The sequence below is a fragment of the Micrasema longulum genome, unplaced genomic scaffold (genome assembly GCF_059751315.1).
Source record: "Micrasema longulum isolate JH-2025_06_02 unplaced genomic scaffold, ASM5975131v1 h1tg000888l, whole genome shotgun sequence".
Taxonomy (NCBI): Eukaryota; Metazoa; Arthropoda; class Insecta; order Trichoptera; family Brachycentridae; genus Micrasema; species Micrasema longulum.
In genome coordinates, this window is record NW_028278079.1 from 346,165 (window position 1) to 363,709 (window position 17,545).

The 17,545-nt window shown below is 34.4% G+C and overlaps 2 protein-coding genes across 3 annotated transcripts; one reads left to right on the plus strand and one right to left on the minus strand.

The window, feature by feature from the left end:
- Nucleotides 1-1,105: 1,105 nt before the first annotated feature.
- Nucleotides 1,106-6,604, plus strand: Ns4 (Nucleostemin 4). 2 transcript variants are annotated; one of them, XM_088231514.1, is made up of 7 exons: nucleotides 1,106-1,348; nucleotides 1,422-1,551; nucleotides 1,665-1,812; nucleotides 3,880-4,020; nucleotides 4,103-4,310; nucleotides 4,445-5,161; nucleotides 6,199-6,604. In XM_088231514.1, exons 1-7 carry the CDS (start codon nucleotides 1,267-1,269, stop codon nucleotides 6,390-6,392), a joined length of 1,620 nt encoding a protein of 539 aa, XP_088087640.1. In that variant the 5' UTR covers nucleotides 1,106-1,266; the 3' UTR covers nucleotides 6,393-6,604. The 2 variants fall into 2 exon arrangements, with proteins under 2 accessions (XP_088087640.1, XP_088087639.1); XM_088231513.1 differs by having other exon boundaries at nucleotides 1,130-1,348; nucleotides 1,413-1,551.
- A 385-nt stretch (nucleotides 6,605-6,989) lies between these two features.
- On the minus strand, nucleotides 6,990-15,823 carry ldbr (lariat debranching enzyme). The gene is made up of 7 exons (XM_088231515.1): nucleotides 15,526-15,823; nucleotides 15,230-15,396; nucleotides 14,102-14,208; nucleotides 11,563-11,681; nucleotides 9,962-10,151; nucleotides 9,090-9,232; nucleotides 6,990-8,026 (listed from the first exon to the last, which is right to left on the minus strand). Exons 1-7 carry the CDS (start codon nucleotides 15,720-15,722, stop codon nucleotides 7,450-7,452), a joined length of 1,500 nt encoding a protein of 499 aa, XP_088087641.1. The 5' UTR covers nucleotides 15,723-15,823; the 3' UTR covers nucleotides 6,990-7,449.
- Between the last annotated feature and the right edge of the window lie 1,722 nt (nucleotides 15,824-17,545).

A 17,545-nucleotide genomic window follows, 5' to 3' on the forward strand; every position in this document is an offset into this window, starting at 1 on the left:
ATGATGTTCTTGTACTATAATATTATTGTTCACACAGGACTTGTTTCGTTTATAATGTATTAGTGGTAAGTTGTGATGAATGAAAACATTTTTTTTAGCATTTTTTTTTTGCGAGATTTTGTTGTTACACAATAAACTCAGTCAGTTTATTATCTTCACTACAATTCTCAAAATTCCCAAATAGGCCTTTTTTTACTAAATGATGCCATGATGTACAATAAATAAATAATTACCATAATAATAATTTCTAATAAGGATTATTAGTAACACAATGTGATGTAATAATGAACATTTGTTCACACTCGTTATTTATCGCAATATATGACAAAATCATATTCAGGGAGAAAATACGGGAACATGTTTGTATTTTTTTATTTCAAAAATATTTACATAATACTCTTAAATTAAAGTCCCGCTGAGTTATATACATACATGAAGAAAGGCTAGACCGCTTTTTCTCTTAAGGTGTAGTATTTTTGAAAAATGCCTCATTGAATATGTTGGTTATTTATTTTTTAGAAAATCCTTCCACATTTTTGTAAATCAAATAATATTACTTTTGATTTGGTCAAATAATTCAACCTAAGGCTGGCACCACACTCAGCGGAAATTTCCGTCACAGTATATCCACGATCGAACGTGCAGTCACACCACATATATCATGGCGGATTATCAGTCGACTTTCGAGTATTTACCGTCGAAGCGGACAGTCCGCCTAATTTGGCGCATCCCATTAGAAAACGTGCAATGCAGAGTTGCTCATTAGACGCTGAGGGATGAACCGCCCCCGAAGAACGGAACAAACGCCAATGACGATTATTCCGCCCAAGGTCCACTGACGGAACAACTGAGCATCCGCGCAGTGTGCCGATAACAGTAAATGCAATAAAATGTATTGTAATCGTTCAGCGGCGACGGAATTTCCGCTGAGTGGCGCTCCTCAAAAAGTATTTGTGTCTTATGTCATTGTCAATAATAATACTCATTGCTCATTACCGTGATGTTTTTTTTTATGCAATCCAAACTCATAATATTACCGCTATTTTTTTTAAATTGAACAGTTGACAGTAGTACCTATTTATGGTTTAATCTAGTTTTTTTTTTTACATGAAAATTTTGGCGAGCGGACAACACTATTCAACCAAACTGTCAACTGTCTGCAGCTGACATGTGTCAAAATTTTGAAATTAAACGCGTGTTCTTATTTTTTTCTTATGATTATTGATGAAATTTTTTAAACGAATATATTTTAAGTAAAGTATAATCATGACTCAAAGAAGAAAAGTTCCATTTAGCAACAAACAGAAGAAGGATCAACTGCAAGCGAAGAAGGCCAAAGAACGCGTTGGTATGTCGTTTTTATTTTCCCTCTGAAATATGTTTGTTGTATCATATATTACAATATTTTAAAGATTTTTCAGGCAATATAATCGCGAAGGACATCAAACCCTCCCACTTGCCTACTTCGTCCAAGAAAAATTCCGATCGTTATGTATTGAAGTTTCGAAAGGAATCCAATGAAGAAGTTGAAAAAAAGAAACTCATCGCCAGGTATTTAAAAAAAAAAGCAATATTCCCAATTTCATCATCATCATTCCAGCATGACTAATCAGTAGATGCAGTACTTTATTTTGATGACTTATTATTGAAAACATTTATTTTAGAGAACAACTAGAACCGATTCTGGAAAGTAATTTGGAAATGAGTGAAGAGGAACTGTTTCCTGAAGGCTTAAGTTTTCCCATTCGTCCGCCGTGGAATTTCAAGATGAGTTTACAAGAGCTGGAGATGAGAGAAAACCGATATTTTCTGGTTAGTACTTAATATTTCCTAAATAACTACTGGAATAATCTCATTTTAATCTACGTTGTTATTTTAGTTGTATTTTTTAAATTAACATTTTTTTACGGGGGCACAGTCATCATTAACCACTTACGGCGGAGCGTAGATCTCGGCCGTCAATTTATATAACCGTTCAAGCGGAATTCTTGTTATTGTGGACTTTACGGCCTAAAACGGATTTTTCGTACTACTTTTTGAATAAACATAAACTAATTTTTACTATTTGTTTTTAATTTGTTAATACCATTTTTTATAATTATACAGTCGAACTTGGTTATTGCGAGGAAGGTGGGACTGATTGAATTTGCTCGTTATAAGCGTTACTCGTTATACAAGAGAAAGATTTTTTTTATACAATCGCTATTGCACATTGTCACTAAGTAAACAAGTAAATACATATGTGTACATATAATTCATACAGATTTTTTTTTTTTAATGTTAAGGAAAATTATAATAAACGCTTACAAACATACCTATCACACGAAGGCATTATTACATTTAAAATCGTCGTTTCAAAATTGTTTTGCGAGCTTTTCCGCATGCGCCTTCAATATTGATCCATCGATGGAAAATCCTGCGTTTCTTTGGGTACAAAACCGTTGGAGCAATGCTTCATCGACATATTAGTACGATCAAACTTTCTAAATTTTTTGTGTCCGTGATATTCTTTTAAATGCAGACAAATAAACATGCTTATTTTTCCACAATGTTGACACTGTGGATGATGATAGAGAAAACTTTGTACACACTTCCACATTTTTCACGCCACGTTTGATTTCACAAATAATTGCCACTTTTTCACAAATTAAGAGACACTTCTTCTTGTTAGTAGACATCTTTATAATTCAGGGGTTGGGTTTTAACTGATCTGGTCTAGAACTCATTTGACATCACCCACTTGTAATGTTTGTTGTGTATTGAAATAAGCATAGAACATTAAAAAATCAAAAAAAACCCCCGAAATAAGCATGTCATTCATAAGTTACAAAAGCAGCTGTAAATTGTAACAATGTGCCGAGCTGGTACTTACTAAGTTCACAAATCTTGGGTTTTTAAAAACCATGTGTGTTCATTTTTCAATATTGTCGGCAAAAAATCCAATTAGGTATAAGTACCTAAGTGTCTAAGGACACTTACATAGCTATCATAAACATAATCTGATCCCAACCCCCGGCGGTATTTATCCTTTACGTTAGCCGACCGTTTCGATTTTATTACATAGGTTCTTATTTCGAGAATGATGTTTTTAACAATTGAAGATTTTTTGTGTAATTTTTGACAGTATTTTTGCGAACAAACATACCGAAGGTATGTCCGAGAAGTAGCTCTTTATAACACTGAATAATTGTATGGAGAAAACCATGAACTAAAATGTCAACGAATGTTTCCTCGTTACATCCGAGATCTCGCTATTTCCGTGATCGTTATAACTGAGTTCGACTGTATATGTATATTTTTTTATCAAAATTTTTTATAAAAGTTTTACAATTTGCTTTTTAATTCTAACATTTTTATTATTTCCATATTTTTTTCTTTTTTACTATGCAAAGTTTTACTTTTTATTTTGCATTGCAGTATGCTTTTTATTGTTTCTACATGTATACAAAAAAAAGTGTTGCTTATTTTAAAAATTATTACTTACTATGTTTGTACTTACCTGTATATTTTTTGTAAATGCCCCTTGGGCGTATTGTAAAATTAAGTAAATAAAAATAAATAAATACCAGTCATCAAACAACGTCGTTGGCGTTATAACATCAAAATGCTCGGCAGCTGGGCAGCATTCTGCATCCCACTAGTTTGACGTTCGAGCAGTTAAAATATGTTTTCAATTTGCTATGTATTATATTATCTATCTGAATTAATGTTTGGCCATACATTATTTTATAATACCACGCAAAAACCTTTTTATTCATTATTTGTTTCCGTTACCGTACAACATCTTCCATATGACAAAAATGATCTCATTTTCTATATTCATTTTTAAATTTTATATTTGTTTGATAATTGTGGTAATATGTAATATATTTATTTTAGGAATTCATAAAAAATTTAGATAAAAAGTTTGGTGAGGAGTCTCTCAGCCATTATGAACAGAATCTGGAAACTTGGCGGCAACTTTGGAGGGTTTTGGAGATGTCTGACATCTTGCTTGTCATAGTAGACATCAGATTCCCTGTAAGTATATGCCCTGTGCCCGTATTCATTTATAATCAATATTGTCTTAGTTTTTTACACATTTTGTGTTTGTTTTTTATAGAATTTATTATTCCCTCCGATGATATACGATTATATAATGAAGGAGAAGAAAGAGATTTTACTTATATTAAACAAGATAGACTTGGCACCACCAGCTGTGGTCGCTGCTTGGATGCATCACTTTCAGGAGAGATATCCTCAACTTCACATCATTTTGTTTACTTCATTCCCTGGTTATAATATGTATGGACAGCATGAGAACAAAGCAGGTATTACGACCTATATATTTTCAAGAAATTGCAATTGAAAATTTAAATAAAATACCAGGAAACTGGGCTTTAAAATGTAATTCTCATACGCTTTTCTTAAATTGTGATTTTTCAAGCTACGTTATTGCCTACAGGTTTGCAAAAGCGTCGAAGACGAGGAAAGCTACGTATGTCGGCGGAAGGAGCTCAACAACTGTACGAGGCGTGTCAACGAATAGTCGGCGAGAATGTCGATCTCACTTCGTGGAAGAAAAAAATAATAGATGAATCGAACAAAGAATTCGACGATGTGGAAATAGAAGAGACAATTAAAAAACAAGAAGACACGACATATTACGAGAAAGAAAGATATTATAATGGGATTTTAACAATTGGATGTGTCGGGCAACCTAATGTTGGAAAATCTTCCATTATAAACGCATTGATGGGAAATAAAGTTGTGTCCGTTTCTAAAACCCCGGGCCACACTAAACATTTCCAGACAATATTCTTAACCAATAATGTGAGATTGTGTGACTGTCCTGGCCTTGTGTTTCCCTCCAAAATACCCAAAACAGCTCAGGTTTTAATGGGAAGTTTTCCAATAGCCCAGTTAAGAGAACCGTACACATCTATTAAGTTCTTGGCCGAGCGAGTTAATCTGATTAAGCTGTTGAATGTGAAGCACCCGAGCCAGGAAGAGGAATGGTCGGCGATGGACATTTGTGAGGCGTGGGCTGTTAGGAACGGGTTTTTCACTGCGAAAACTGCTCGTCCTGATGAGTACAGAGCAGCTAATGCCATCCTTAGGATGGTCCTAGATGGAACCATTCCTTTCAGCTTTGTCCCGCCTAATTATTCCAATAGAAAAGGTTAGATTGACTGAAATTTGGTTTTTATTTTACTCATTCCCAATACAATTCGAAAGTGTAGTGTGACTTTATTTTAATCAAAGGCAAAATTAAAATGTTTCTATTACTTTATATCATTTTTTGATAATACGATTATTGGCGTTTTAATTTACTGGCTTTTTAATAAATATATATTTTGAATTTTGAAATACGGCACACATAAACATATCCTTATGTGTGCAATAATAACAATGTACATATCTGTACCTCAGAGGCAAACAGATGCAAATCCAGAATTTGATGAAATGATATTTCGATTTTCGTATCCAGCTTATGATCATGTCTATTGATTTTGAAGAAATGTAAGTCTCATAATGAAATAACCAATGTATTAAGATACTGAAAATACAAATTATTGCTATAAATGATTAGAAATCACTTGGAGAAAGTAGATTTTTAGGCTCTTGTTGAACATTTGACGTTTGGATTTGCATCCGTCTGCTTCTGAGGTACAGATATATTTCATTTGTAAGTTGTTATTTCTTAACTATCTCTAACACATATTTCTTCCTTCTACTTGAATTTGATTTGTTTTTCCCATATTATATGAATTTTGCGACTTTGCCATTTTTCCTAAATGGGAGTCTGATTTTTAACTTTTCTCTGATACTGTGAACATGTTCATGTTGGCTTTGTTAATGTTTTTAATTAATAATATTATACACAAACATCATCGTGTTGTGAAATATTCTTCGCTTATATGTTAGTACTTTTAATTCATTTAACATCAGATTTATACTTGCGTAAAACATTGAAGTTTGTAAGTGAAAATTCTTGATGGAAGTTCATTGTAATTTATTATAGAAACAAAAGACGAGTGATACTTTAATCCACAAATTTGTGAATTAAAGTATCACTAGTCTTTTATTTCTATAATTATACTTGTGTATCGGGCGCTTTGAAGTTTCAAGTTTTTGATTAGCTTTAAATAAATTTAAAAGTTTGTCAATATAGAATTGTTTATGAACACCTCGAAAAATGCATTATTTGTATTTCAGAATTTTGGGAAACTTCGAGCGAGTTGGAGAAAATTAAGACAATTTTGGCTATTACAAGTGATGCAGCCAACTCTCAACGGGAAGAATCATCCAGTAAATCAGAGTCGGATGATCAATCAGAGTGTTCAGATGATTCTGGGGAGGAAACCGTGGTTCAGAATAAGTTTGCTGCACTCCTCGAAGAGTCTGATTGATACGAATCAACACGTCATAACATGCGGAAATAAAAACAACCGCTTTTAAAATACATAATACATATTTTTTCTCAGTTCACCTTTTAAATAATCTGTATAAAATGCAATAAGTTATAAATGTACTTCTAAATAAAACTCACAAGCATTTGTTAAAAAAATGTATTTTAAAATTTGTTAAAATAAACCATGTTATATTTTGTATTAAAAATAAATTATTTATAGTTTTTATATTGCCGAACACAGTTCATATCTACAAAAATATGCAGGAATTTGATTTTATTGCAAATAAACATAATAATATGAAAAATCTTATAATTGATCACATCTTAGTTGAGAAATTAATTATACACACGAGTTCATAGTAAGATTGCACTTCCAAAAAGAGTAGATGAGAAAATAGATTAAAAAAGATATTCTCTAAAATTTGTACAAATTTATATTATAGGTGCGTAATATCACTTCAAAATTGTCAGTGTAAATTATAGACGATCTTAAAAATACATTCTTGATAAGAATTAAACGACTACTACTTGACATATTATGCACACTATTATATACATAAAATTCTATTATGTTTATTCATGTATTTTTTCAATATTTTAATAGACCTAAATTTGTTGCAACAGAGAGGGAAAACATTTTTGAGAAGGAAATATGGAAGTCTAGTCATTTATGTCTTATAACCTGTCATCGCCTGGTTTAAGTGGCCACTTTACACACTGCGTAACATTCACCGTTCTGCCTATGTTTAAACATCCACATTTCCCTAACTCTTCCACCCGTTGACTTTTGTGAAGTAAAAGAGCTGAAACCTTTATCATGCGGGTGAGATTCATCTGGCTGAACCATTTCACCTACTAGGCAACGCCCGAAAACAATTTTTTCAAGTTTTATAATAGACATTAGTAAAATGAGATAAAGAATATGTAAAAACATATTGAAATAGTCAATAATAATCCATTCATTTATATGCTATATTGTGCATCATATGGTATTTCCCAATAATACATTTAAAAAGCCGTATATTCATACATAAAAACTATTGTAAAAATTACTATTATGAGTCGTCATCTTCTAGTTTGTTAGTGTAGAAGCTTTCGTTGCGTCTTTTAAAAGGCTTCTTAGTTGAGATAGGCGTAGAACACGTTGTAGGAACTGGTAGTTCCTCAATCTTCTCCGAGTCTCTTCCACAGTCTTCTGTTAAGGTGGTTTCGGTCACCGGAGTATTTTTCAACTCTAACACCGTTTCTGAGAATGATTTCTTAGGCACCGGTAGCATTAAAGGTGTCTTGGGACTAGAAAACGAGGTGTTGGATAGAAGATCGCTGAACGTGTTGTCGGAGTCAAAGTCAGAATTGGTTACGGAGTCATTCTTCCTGTTGGGGGTGACGGGAGAGTGAGCGGGTAGGACGTTTCCCATCTGCAGGAGTACGAGGCTGACCGGGTCGTCTAACCGGAGAAGGTCACACAAGCGGGAGGTTTGGGGGTTGAGAACCGGCGGTGGCTGCCTCTTATTGGCTGCAGCGCCAGGATTGTAGGGCTCGGCTGTCATCACAAAGTTTTGGGGGATTACGAGATCTCCGATCATTGTTAAAACGGACGCCTTTTCTTCTTCCGTCGGGGTAAAATTATATCTAAAATAAAATCAACTATTTATTTAAATGCTTCAGACGCTAATCATTCATTTACAGGAGCCAGGGCCCGTATTACAATGAGAAGTTCACAGAGTTACCTTCAATTGTCTATAAAATAAAATTAATATTTTAATGAAATTATTTTTAATAAAATAAATTGTTTGTTTTTAACCACATTTTATTTCCTACCGACCGGTGTCAAAGCTATATAAGATTTTTACATTTTGTACCGATCCATCCAAACTCCATACAGTTTTATCGGAATTTACATGCAGTAATGAGGCAAGCGCACAATTTCTTTAAAATGCTGGCCCTGCTATTTGTATAAAAGGAATGCCAAGTTTAATTAGTAGCTCAATTTTAGTGTAAGCTCTTATAAACAATGTAAGTAAAAAAAAGCCCGCCCAATTTACATGTGCATCCAATTTCTTGTATATACAATATTGATAATTTAACGTAGGCAGTTTAATATATATGTTAAGTAAATAATTAAGTTCATATAATATGTATATGATCTGAATGAAAACATAATTATAGGTATAAATGAAATATCATTTTGTGAATTTAAAGGTCTTTATTTGCATTTAATAAAAGTTTTAAGCTAAAAAATTTTTTTATGTTATTCCATAAAATAAGGTTGTTTTAAAATACATTAAATGATAATTTAAAACATTAAAAAACGTTACAGAAAATTAGTAATGTTTAGTTTCTTAATTAATAAAAATTGAGTGGAAAAAACTTTCATATATTTTTAATTCATAACAAAATATTTAATGTGTTAAGGGAAATGGGAAGCTAAAAAAAATATTCTTTTTAATATAAGTTAATATTATTATTTATTTTAATGAAGTAATTCGAGAAAAAAATATTTTGGGGGGGGCGGGGGTAGCCCACTGCACTAAACTGTCATTTTTTAAACGTCTTCACGAAACAGCTTAATTTTTGAAACGGTAACTGTTATTGCTATTTTTATAAAAAAAACTAAATGCCCATCTCTAACCTAATACGTGATCAGCAAGACAAAAAATAAGCAACTCTTACCTACAAAAAAAAAAAGAAATACCTCTGGTCTCCGTGCTCTCCGGGCATATAGCAGGAACTAGTCCTGACGCTGAGGAGGTGGTTGGTGAGGTGCAGGACAGTCAGCCACTGCAGATCGTACTCCAGTTGTATCGGGACGTCACTCTTGTGTGGAATGTTCACCACCTAAATCGTGATTCAAAATTTAGAACAATGTTTTGAGTACGTCCAAACGCATGCAGACAGGCTGGATTTCCTCCCTAAGGAGTCATATAGATCTAAATATGTTGCAACAGAGAGGTAAAACATTTTTGAGAAGGGAATATGGAAGTCTAGGCATTTACAGGGCTTATGACCCGTCATTGGCTGATTTAAGTGGTCACTTTTCACACTGTGTAATATTCACCATTTTGCCCATGTTTAAACATCCACATTTCCTCAACCCTTCCATCTGTTTAGGAGGATGGTAGAGTCGGAACTATAACATGTCTTCTTCCTTTTATGTGCTTTTTATTTCATTTTTATAATATTTTTTTTGTATTTTTTTCCCCTCTCCTTCTGTATTTTTTTTTTAAAAATATTTTTAAAAAATTTATTTGTTAAACGGCACACGTGCCTTTTACAATATAAAATATAACAATATAATGAGTTGTACAAAAATTATTCATAATAAATTAGTGTGAAATCTGCAATTGTTCTTACTTATTAAAATTGTTTTCTTGTACCTTGAGTTTGATAAAATGACTGTTAGATTTCCATAATAAATAAATAAATAATTAGAGTTTTACGCATTTTGAAATTAATGTTCAAAAATAGTTTTAATTTAATTCTTTGGCGGTGTTATTTCAAAACCATGTAAAATGAGGTTCCAACGTATTTTAATTGGTTCAATTTCAAAAATTTAGAATGGCAAACCTGTAAAAACTTCCTTCTCGGCAAGCACTTGTCCAGGGCGAGGAACTTGGTGTAAGTGTCGGAGTCGGCGTGTGGCACCAGCGCTGCGTGGCGACAGTGCAGGTGGGCGGCGAACCAGTGGACCGGTCGCAGCTTCTCGAGCAGCTCTGCAGCGGGAGGGGACCCCAGGCGGTCTTCTTCTATCTCTTGACTGGAAATCACAAACTCAAATAGAAAATTTGGGCATAAACAAAGACAAAACAATTTTCAACAAAAGCCATTCGTGGGAAAAAATATTCAAATTTGGAAACTGCTGCGGGACATTGCATAGCTTTTTTAAATTATTGACTGTGTTATTATTATTATAGATTACTTATATAGCGCCATTTTTGTAATATACTACCTCAAAGGTGCTTTACAAAGTGATTCTATACATAAATAAATTTAATTGAAGATTTTAAATTTGTTATTTGATTAAAAGAATTTATTTTATTATCACATGCTAGAGATTTATTCAAATGATTTAGAGAACAAGTGGGTTTTAAATTACTTCCGAAACGTCACTTCACTCTCACAGCCTCGCACCTCTGCTGGGAGAGCATTCCATGCCGTAGGGCCTGCGACCGCAAATGAGCATTCACATCCAAATGCGTTTGCATACAGGCATAACCTTTTCTCTCGCCGTACACGTAGCTGATCTAAGCGTAAGACGCCTGTCAGCTAGACCATCGGGAATGCATAGTTTCCTTAGATATTCCAGATGGTGATAAAAATTGATTTAACAATGTTTTGAGCATGTCCATATGTTTGCAGACTGGCTGGATTTCCTCCCTAGGCAGTTATTTAGATCGAAATTTGTTGCAACAGAGAGGGAAAACAATTTTGAGTAGGGAATATACAAGTCTAGGCATTTACAGGGCTTATGATCTGTCATTGGCTGGTTTCAGTGGCCACTTCACACACTAACATTCCCCATTCTGCCCATTCTGTTGTAAATAACTACATATTAGAAAATCGGAATCAAGTTGGGTCAGAGTGGGATTCGAACCACGGACCTTTGACCCGTGAGTCCGAGACCCTGGCCACAGGACCACAACCCGACACTGCGACACTGATGTTGATATGCACTTGAGCGAGTTCTCGCTGTTGCCCGACAGACAAGTTAATTAAGTATTTCACGGCGACTCTACCAGAATCAAACACAGAAAAAGGTCTTCCACCTATATCAAATGGTTTATCAATCTTAAATAAAATCCCTCAAACTTTTTAAATTCAGTATTAGGACATATTCGAAAATCTTTTGATAAAGAAAGCGTCTAAGCTGACGTAATGTCGGCCTCATTGTGTAGTGATCAGTGCGTTTGCATGTCATGCAAGAGGTCTGGGGTTCGATACCCGACATGGTTGAAATGAAATATTTATTTAATCAGGTGTTTTTACACTAGAATATTTCATAGTCCCTGGAAAGGCTACTGAAGCGTAAGATATCTGATCATCTTACCCTCATGGGAGAAAAAATATCAAGATACGCTGAGATTGGTGTACCAATGCAGTGCCCTATGCACCACTAGGTGCGGAAAGGGGTGAAGAAGAAGAAGAAAATGACATAATTCTATACTTACGCAAAGAAAGGCTTGTCTTTAATAAGTCGGGAAGTGTCTCCATGCTGAGCGGCGTTCCGTGGCCAATCGTGAGACATCAAAATGTCAATTTTTTCTGTTAACTGACGAAGACGAAATACCTAAAACCATAAACACTCAGTTTGAAAAGAACAACAGTTAATTATCATTTATTTTTTTTTTTTTTTCCCATTATAATCTATGATTTTTATCTTGTTTTGATTACGTTTATGAGCACACACTATTTATATGTGTGTTTATATTTTTTCCTATATTTAAAATATATTTGAGTATTTACTTATTTACTAGCCATTTGGCTATTCTTTAATTTTAGTTGTATTATTTTACTCTATTTTCTTACTTTTAAAAAAAATATTTCTTTAACCATTCTGATCTGGTTTTTTGAGTTTTTCTTTTCAATAATATTTTTAAAAGCATCAAAAATAAAATAATATATGTTCATTATTTATAAGTATACAGTATTATGTCTGTACTCTTTTATTTGATTATTAATTAAAACTAATGTCTGAGCACCCGATGACAAATGATCATTGAATAGTTTATCGGGACAAATATGTTATAATTACTTTTTTTTTCTTTATGACGTATTAATATTGTAATAATGTGTATATTTTATCGAATAAAGACTCAATGAAAAAAATAATAAAAATAATAAAAATAATGTGACCTCACTGAGGTTACCCGTGCCGAGGGCACTTAACAATATACTTTTTAAAAATATTTTTGCATGTGAGAATAAACAAAGAAGACTTAATAAACAGAGATAATTAACAAAATGTTCAGACAGTTTCAAACACTACGTATTTATGTATGTAATTAATTTATGTACATCTGTATTATTATTAATATTACAAAACGCGCAATGAAAACTTGTGGCGCAGTTGATTCAATATTGGTTTGGGCGAATGAGACAATCCATTTAACCGCTTAATGCTTTTGAACGAGCATTGTTCGCATTCTTCTCCATCCATCAACATTCGCATCGTAGATCCTTTTAGCCGTTCTTTCGCTGTCCATTCGCTCTGCATGTCCAAACCAACGCGGCACCCTTTTCTTATTTCTGTCGATAATACTTATCTCAGCCTTACATAGTTCACGGATCTCGATATTTGTGCACCTATCATAGGTCGTTTTACCACACATTCGCCTGAGAGATCGCTCTTCGACAGCATTAAACCTACTTTCATCATTATCTTTCCAATTCCATACTTTGCTTCCATTCTCCGTTGTGAACTGCTAGTTTTGCCTCCTGCGACCCAACATTTGTGTGCCAAGGTGGATTTCAGTGCACCGTTCACCCTGTTAACTTAATGAATGACCAGAATCTGATACGAACATCGAATGTTAAGGATCTGGGCGTTAGATTTGTAAGCACTCTGACATTTCATGAACACATAGAGACAATCAGTGGTGATGCATTGAAGATGTTAGGATTTGTTCTGCGTACTGCCAGGGTTTTCGAAAATACCCGCGTACTGAGAACTCTTTACAACTCCTTGGTGCGAAGTAGACTCGAGAGTGGCTCGATGATTTGGGGGCCACATGAACTGAAGTACTCTCTTATGATAGAGAAAATCCAAAAGAAGTTTCTGAGATATCTCTACATGAGAGAGTGCGGGTATTATCCTTGGCTCTACCCGACCGAGTTTCTCCAGGGTATGCTTGGCTACAACAGTTTAGAGACTAGAAGGAATGTGTATTTGACCACACATTTTTATCGATTGTTGCGCGGTATGATCGATAATTCTGAAATTATGATGAGCATTGGTTTGTATGTTCCTGATAATTACCTAAGACAGCGTCAGCATAGATTGTTTCATATTCCGATATTCAGGACCAACCTGCCTATGGTTATGCCTGTTGGAAGAGCTACCGCTATGTTGAACAACATCGCTCTGGATATTGATCTGTTCCATGTATCCGAAGGGGTTTTCCGGAGCAGGATTCTTCGACTCCTTTGACATGAGTCTCTTTCGTGTATTTTTTTTCCTTTTTTATAATATGTACGTATTGAATATATTTTTGTAATGTATATGTTATATTTAAAATAAATAAATTGAATTGAATTGAATTGAATATCAATATTTATAGCACGAAATGGAAAGAAATGCAACAGTGTTTGATTATGTCCAAATGCTTGCAGACTGGCTGGATTTCCTCCCTAGGGAGTTATTCATATTTAAATTCATTTCAACAGAGAGGGAAAACATCTTTGAGAAGGGAATATGGACGTCTAGGCATTTACAGGGCTTATGACCTGTCATTGGCTGGTTTAAGTGGCCACTTTACACACTGAGTAACATTCACCATTCTGCACATGTTTGAACATCCACATTTTCTCAACTCTTCCATCTGTTGACTTTTGTGAAGTAATGTAAGTAATGTAAGTAAGTAAGTAACGTCCATATTCCCTTCTCTGTTGAAATGAATTTAAAAATGGAAAGAAATGCATCACCAGTGTTGCCAATGCAGTATAATACGCACCATAAATTGCGGATAAGAGAATCGTGATGATACCTACCTCCAAATTACGGATGTGGTAAACACTCTTCTTGGTGTTGTCAGTATACGGAGTAACTTCAAAATGTCCCTTGTTGTAATCATAGCCTTTGAATATCCCTGAAAGACCTGAAAACAAATTCATGTTATTTAAAATAATATGAATTTCAAATGCCAAATTCTATTATTTGCAGGTAATACGTTAATTTATGTAGCTGATAACGATTATGACTCAGCAATAAGGAAAATAAATGCAGAATTAAATACAGTCTCCAAATGGCTTAAACCAAATAAGCTAAAACTAAATGTGGAAAAAACAAAATGTATAATAGTGGGTAAGAAACGCTGTTTTAACCCATTACACCACTAAAAAAGATGACATAATTTGTTCATGCAACACACTATTTAATTTTGACACATTTTTTATAACAATAACATTAAGGCTAAATTAGTATTTTGTAATAAATTGTGATAATTACATTTTATTATAAAATCAGTAACCGAAACATACTTATTTATGTAATTTTTATTAATAAAGTTATCGTCATTCAGTTTTAATGTAAAAAAAATCACTTCAAAGACAAACGAATCTCCGGCTTTGTGAGTCAGTGACAAATTGACCTTGGCCGGCGATTTCCCGGCTTTGTGTTGCAATAGATTAACAATGATCACAGTGTTGAATTAGATGGAGAGGTTCTTGAGAATGTTGAAAGCATAAAATATCTAGGAGTTTGGATTGACTCAAAATTATCTTTTACAAAAAATGCAGACTATACGAGTAAGAAAATCGCAAAGAAGGTATCCCTTTCCATTCCGTTTCTCCACAACTCGGTTTGTCAGGAAGTTCTTCCTGGGGTTGGACGAGAAGGAGGCAGTGTTTAATTTCAACCTCTGAGATAGCGGTTTTAATTCATAGTGAATATTGGTTTCAACTTGGGTACATCATATTGCTCAGTTAAGATTTTGAATGTTTAAATCGAGTCACCGCGCTGCCTCCGCTCTTCCAGTGAACTTAACCCCAGCTCCCTTAAGCGGTTTTCATAAGATTTATTTTTAGAGAAACCACCATTTTAGTTTTACTTCTCTGGACTTTCTTCAACAACTTTCACACTACCTCAATGTATTTATGGGTTTTTGACGAAACATTTACCTCCTATTCGAATGCCAGCAACTGTAACAACTCCCGCATGACCCAAGTAGAAAATATTTGGTGCCACCCAGCCCCCGTAAGGAAGCTCTTGCAGGTAATTAGAAGCTTCGTGGTTGCCTCCGATAAAGATCGTCAGAATGGGGGCGGTCGCCTCACCGCTGTAATATCTGTAATTAAGAAAATGCATAAGCTTAATTATTCAATTTATTCTAACCTTAAAATTTTACGCTTTAAAACAAGGTTTTATAGAAGAGAAGTAATTTTTTTATTTATTAGACAACGCGTTGCTTTTTTACTTGTAAAACGTGCAAATGTTGTGGAACTTTGCCGGAACAGCCATACAACACAAATCATTGTTGTTTCTTACAGACTGAAAGTCGCCACAGCATATCAACAAATCGACTTTCACGTTATTTTTTTCTTGCAAATGTTCAATACACTTGTATATTTTTTCTAATTCGCCGTGTGCACAGCCTTCAACGGCGATTAACATCTTGATTAAGTAAAGAAAAATATTTTTTGAAGTTGTATAAATTATTTGTCAAATTTGAAAGACCGCTTTCGCTTGACGTTGGCTACAAATCGGCGATTGTCAAATTTATTGCCATCATAGACTAGACATGGTTGCCATATCTACTTTTAATTTTCAGTAATCCTACAGCCACAATGTTTTTACTATCTATTCCAATGGGAATGATATCTAATTCAATAAATAAATATAAATCTCCTATTTTGATAAAACGCCTTAACAAAAAAAAAGTTATTTTGAGGATAGCCAAAACCACCTCTACAAGGGGGTCCACCCTGTAAAGGGGGTTGTGGGATAGCCATAGTTGATTTGTAAATACTTTCTGCCAACTTTACGGAACGAGAACTTTTTAGAAGCAATGTTTTTCAATCGCTAATAATAAAGTCAATCATTGAAAATGCTAAAAAAAAATCTATGATGAACATTACGAAAAATTATTTTTGAAATTAAATAAAAAAAATAGGTTTTCATTCATCGAGTTAACTCGATGATAATATGGTTGAAACTATTCAGACAGACAGAACCATCACGCCGTTTCCCCATAAGGATAGGCAAAGAGGAAAGAACGCCACAACACTCTATCTTTGTACACAGATCTTGCTTCCTCCACATTCATACATCTTCTCATGCACGCGCGCCGATTATTCTGACTTTTGACATGTCCATCTTTAAGTATTTGTTGGATTTGGTCAAGCCATGTCTTTCTCGGTCTTCCTCTATTTCTGCATCCATCAACATTCGCATTGTAAATATTCTTAGCCGTTCTCTCGCTGTCCATTCGTTCTACATGTCCAAATGTCCTTTCTTGATTTTGTCAATAATGCTTGTCTCAGCTAAGGCTGAGACAAGCGTGTAAGCATAATGTACGGATCTCAACATTTGTTCATCTATCGTACATAGTTTTACCACACATTCGCCTGAGAGATCGCATTTCGACAGCATTCAGCCTACTTTTATCCCTGTTTTTCCAAGTCCATACTTCGCTCATGTGTGGACATCAGGGACGGGACCAGGACTCAGCTGTGAACTGCCAATTTTGCCTCTTGTGACAAGTATTTATTTGCCAAGGTCGATTTAAGTGCACTGTTCACTCTGTTCCCGGCACTCACCCTCCTTTCAATATCTTTCTCAGTCATTCCATCCCTAGTGAACATACTTCTCAGATACACAAATTCCTCTACTTGTTTTAGTATAACTCCATTCACAGTGATTTCACATTTAGTCATACTTTCATTTCTTTCAAAAACCATCACATTCGATTTATCGACATTCATCAGCAAATCGCTTCTCTTGCATACATCGTAGACCTTTGTTACCAAGAATTGCAGTTCCTCTTTGTTGTTAGCAAGGAGTACAGCATCGTCAGCATACAAAATACAATTGACTTTTAAATCACCCATTTCTGCTCCCATTCTTAAGCCTTTTAGTTCTTTCATGCAGTTATTGATATACACGTTGAACAGCCACGGTGACATAACACATCCCTGCTTCACTCCTTTATGAATGTCAAACCACGATGTGTATGATCCATTTACCCTAACACATGCTGTGCTGTCTTTATATAGAGAAGCAAAAGCACGTGTTAGATTTCCGCTTACTCCGTACTCCGATAACACCTTCCATAATTTTTCTTTCAACTCTATCAAACGCTTTTTGCAGATCGACAAATGCGCAGAAAGGCTTTTGGTTTTTAGCAAGAAATTTTTCTGTCATGTTTCGTAAAGCAAATATTTGATCCATACATCCTCTTCCATTCATAAACAGGCAGGCTCTGTCTGTATCTGGGA

Coding starts and splice junctions, on each gene's coding strand:
- Ns4 (XM_088231513.1), top strand. CDS start 1,267: ATGACTCAAAGAAGAAAAGTTCCATTTAGCAACAAACAGAAGAAGGAT. Junction 1,813..3,879: donor GAGAAAACCGATATTTTCTG/GTTAGTACTTAA, acceptor TATTTATTTTAG/GAATTCATAAAAAATTTAGA. Junction 5,162..6,198: donor TAATTATTCCAATAGAAAAG/GTTAGATTGACT, acceptor TTTGTATTTCAG/AATTTTGGGAAACTTCGAGC.
- ldbr (XM_088231515.1), bottom strand. CDS start 15,722: ATGTTAATCGCCGTTGAAGGCTGTGCACACGGCGAATTAGAAAAAATA. Junction 14,209..15,229: donor TGCTGGCATTCGAATAGGAG/GTAAATGTTTCG, acceptor ATTTGTTTTCAG/GTCTTTCAGGGATATTCAAA. Junction 9,233..9,961: donor CGAGAAGGAAGTTTTTACAG/GTTTGCCATTCT, acceptor ATCACGATTTAG/GTGGTGAACATTCCACACAA.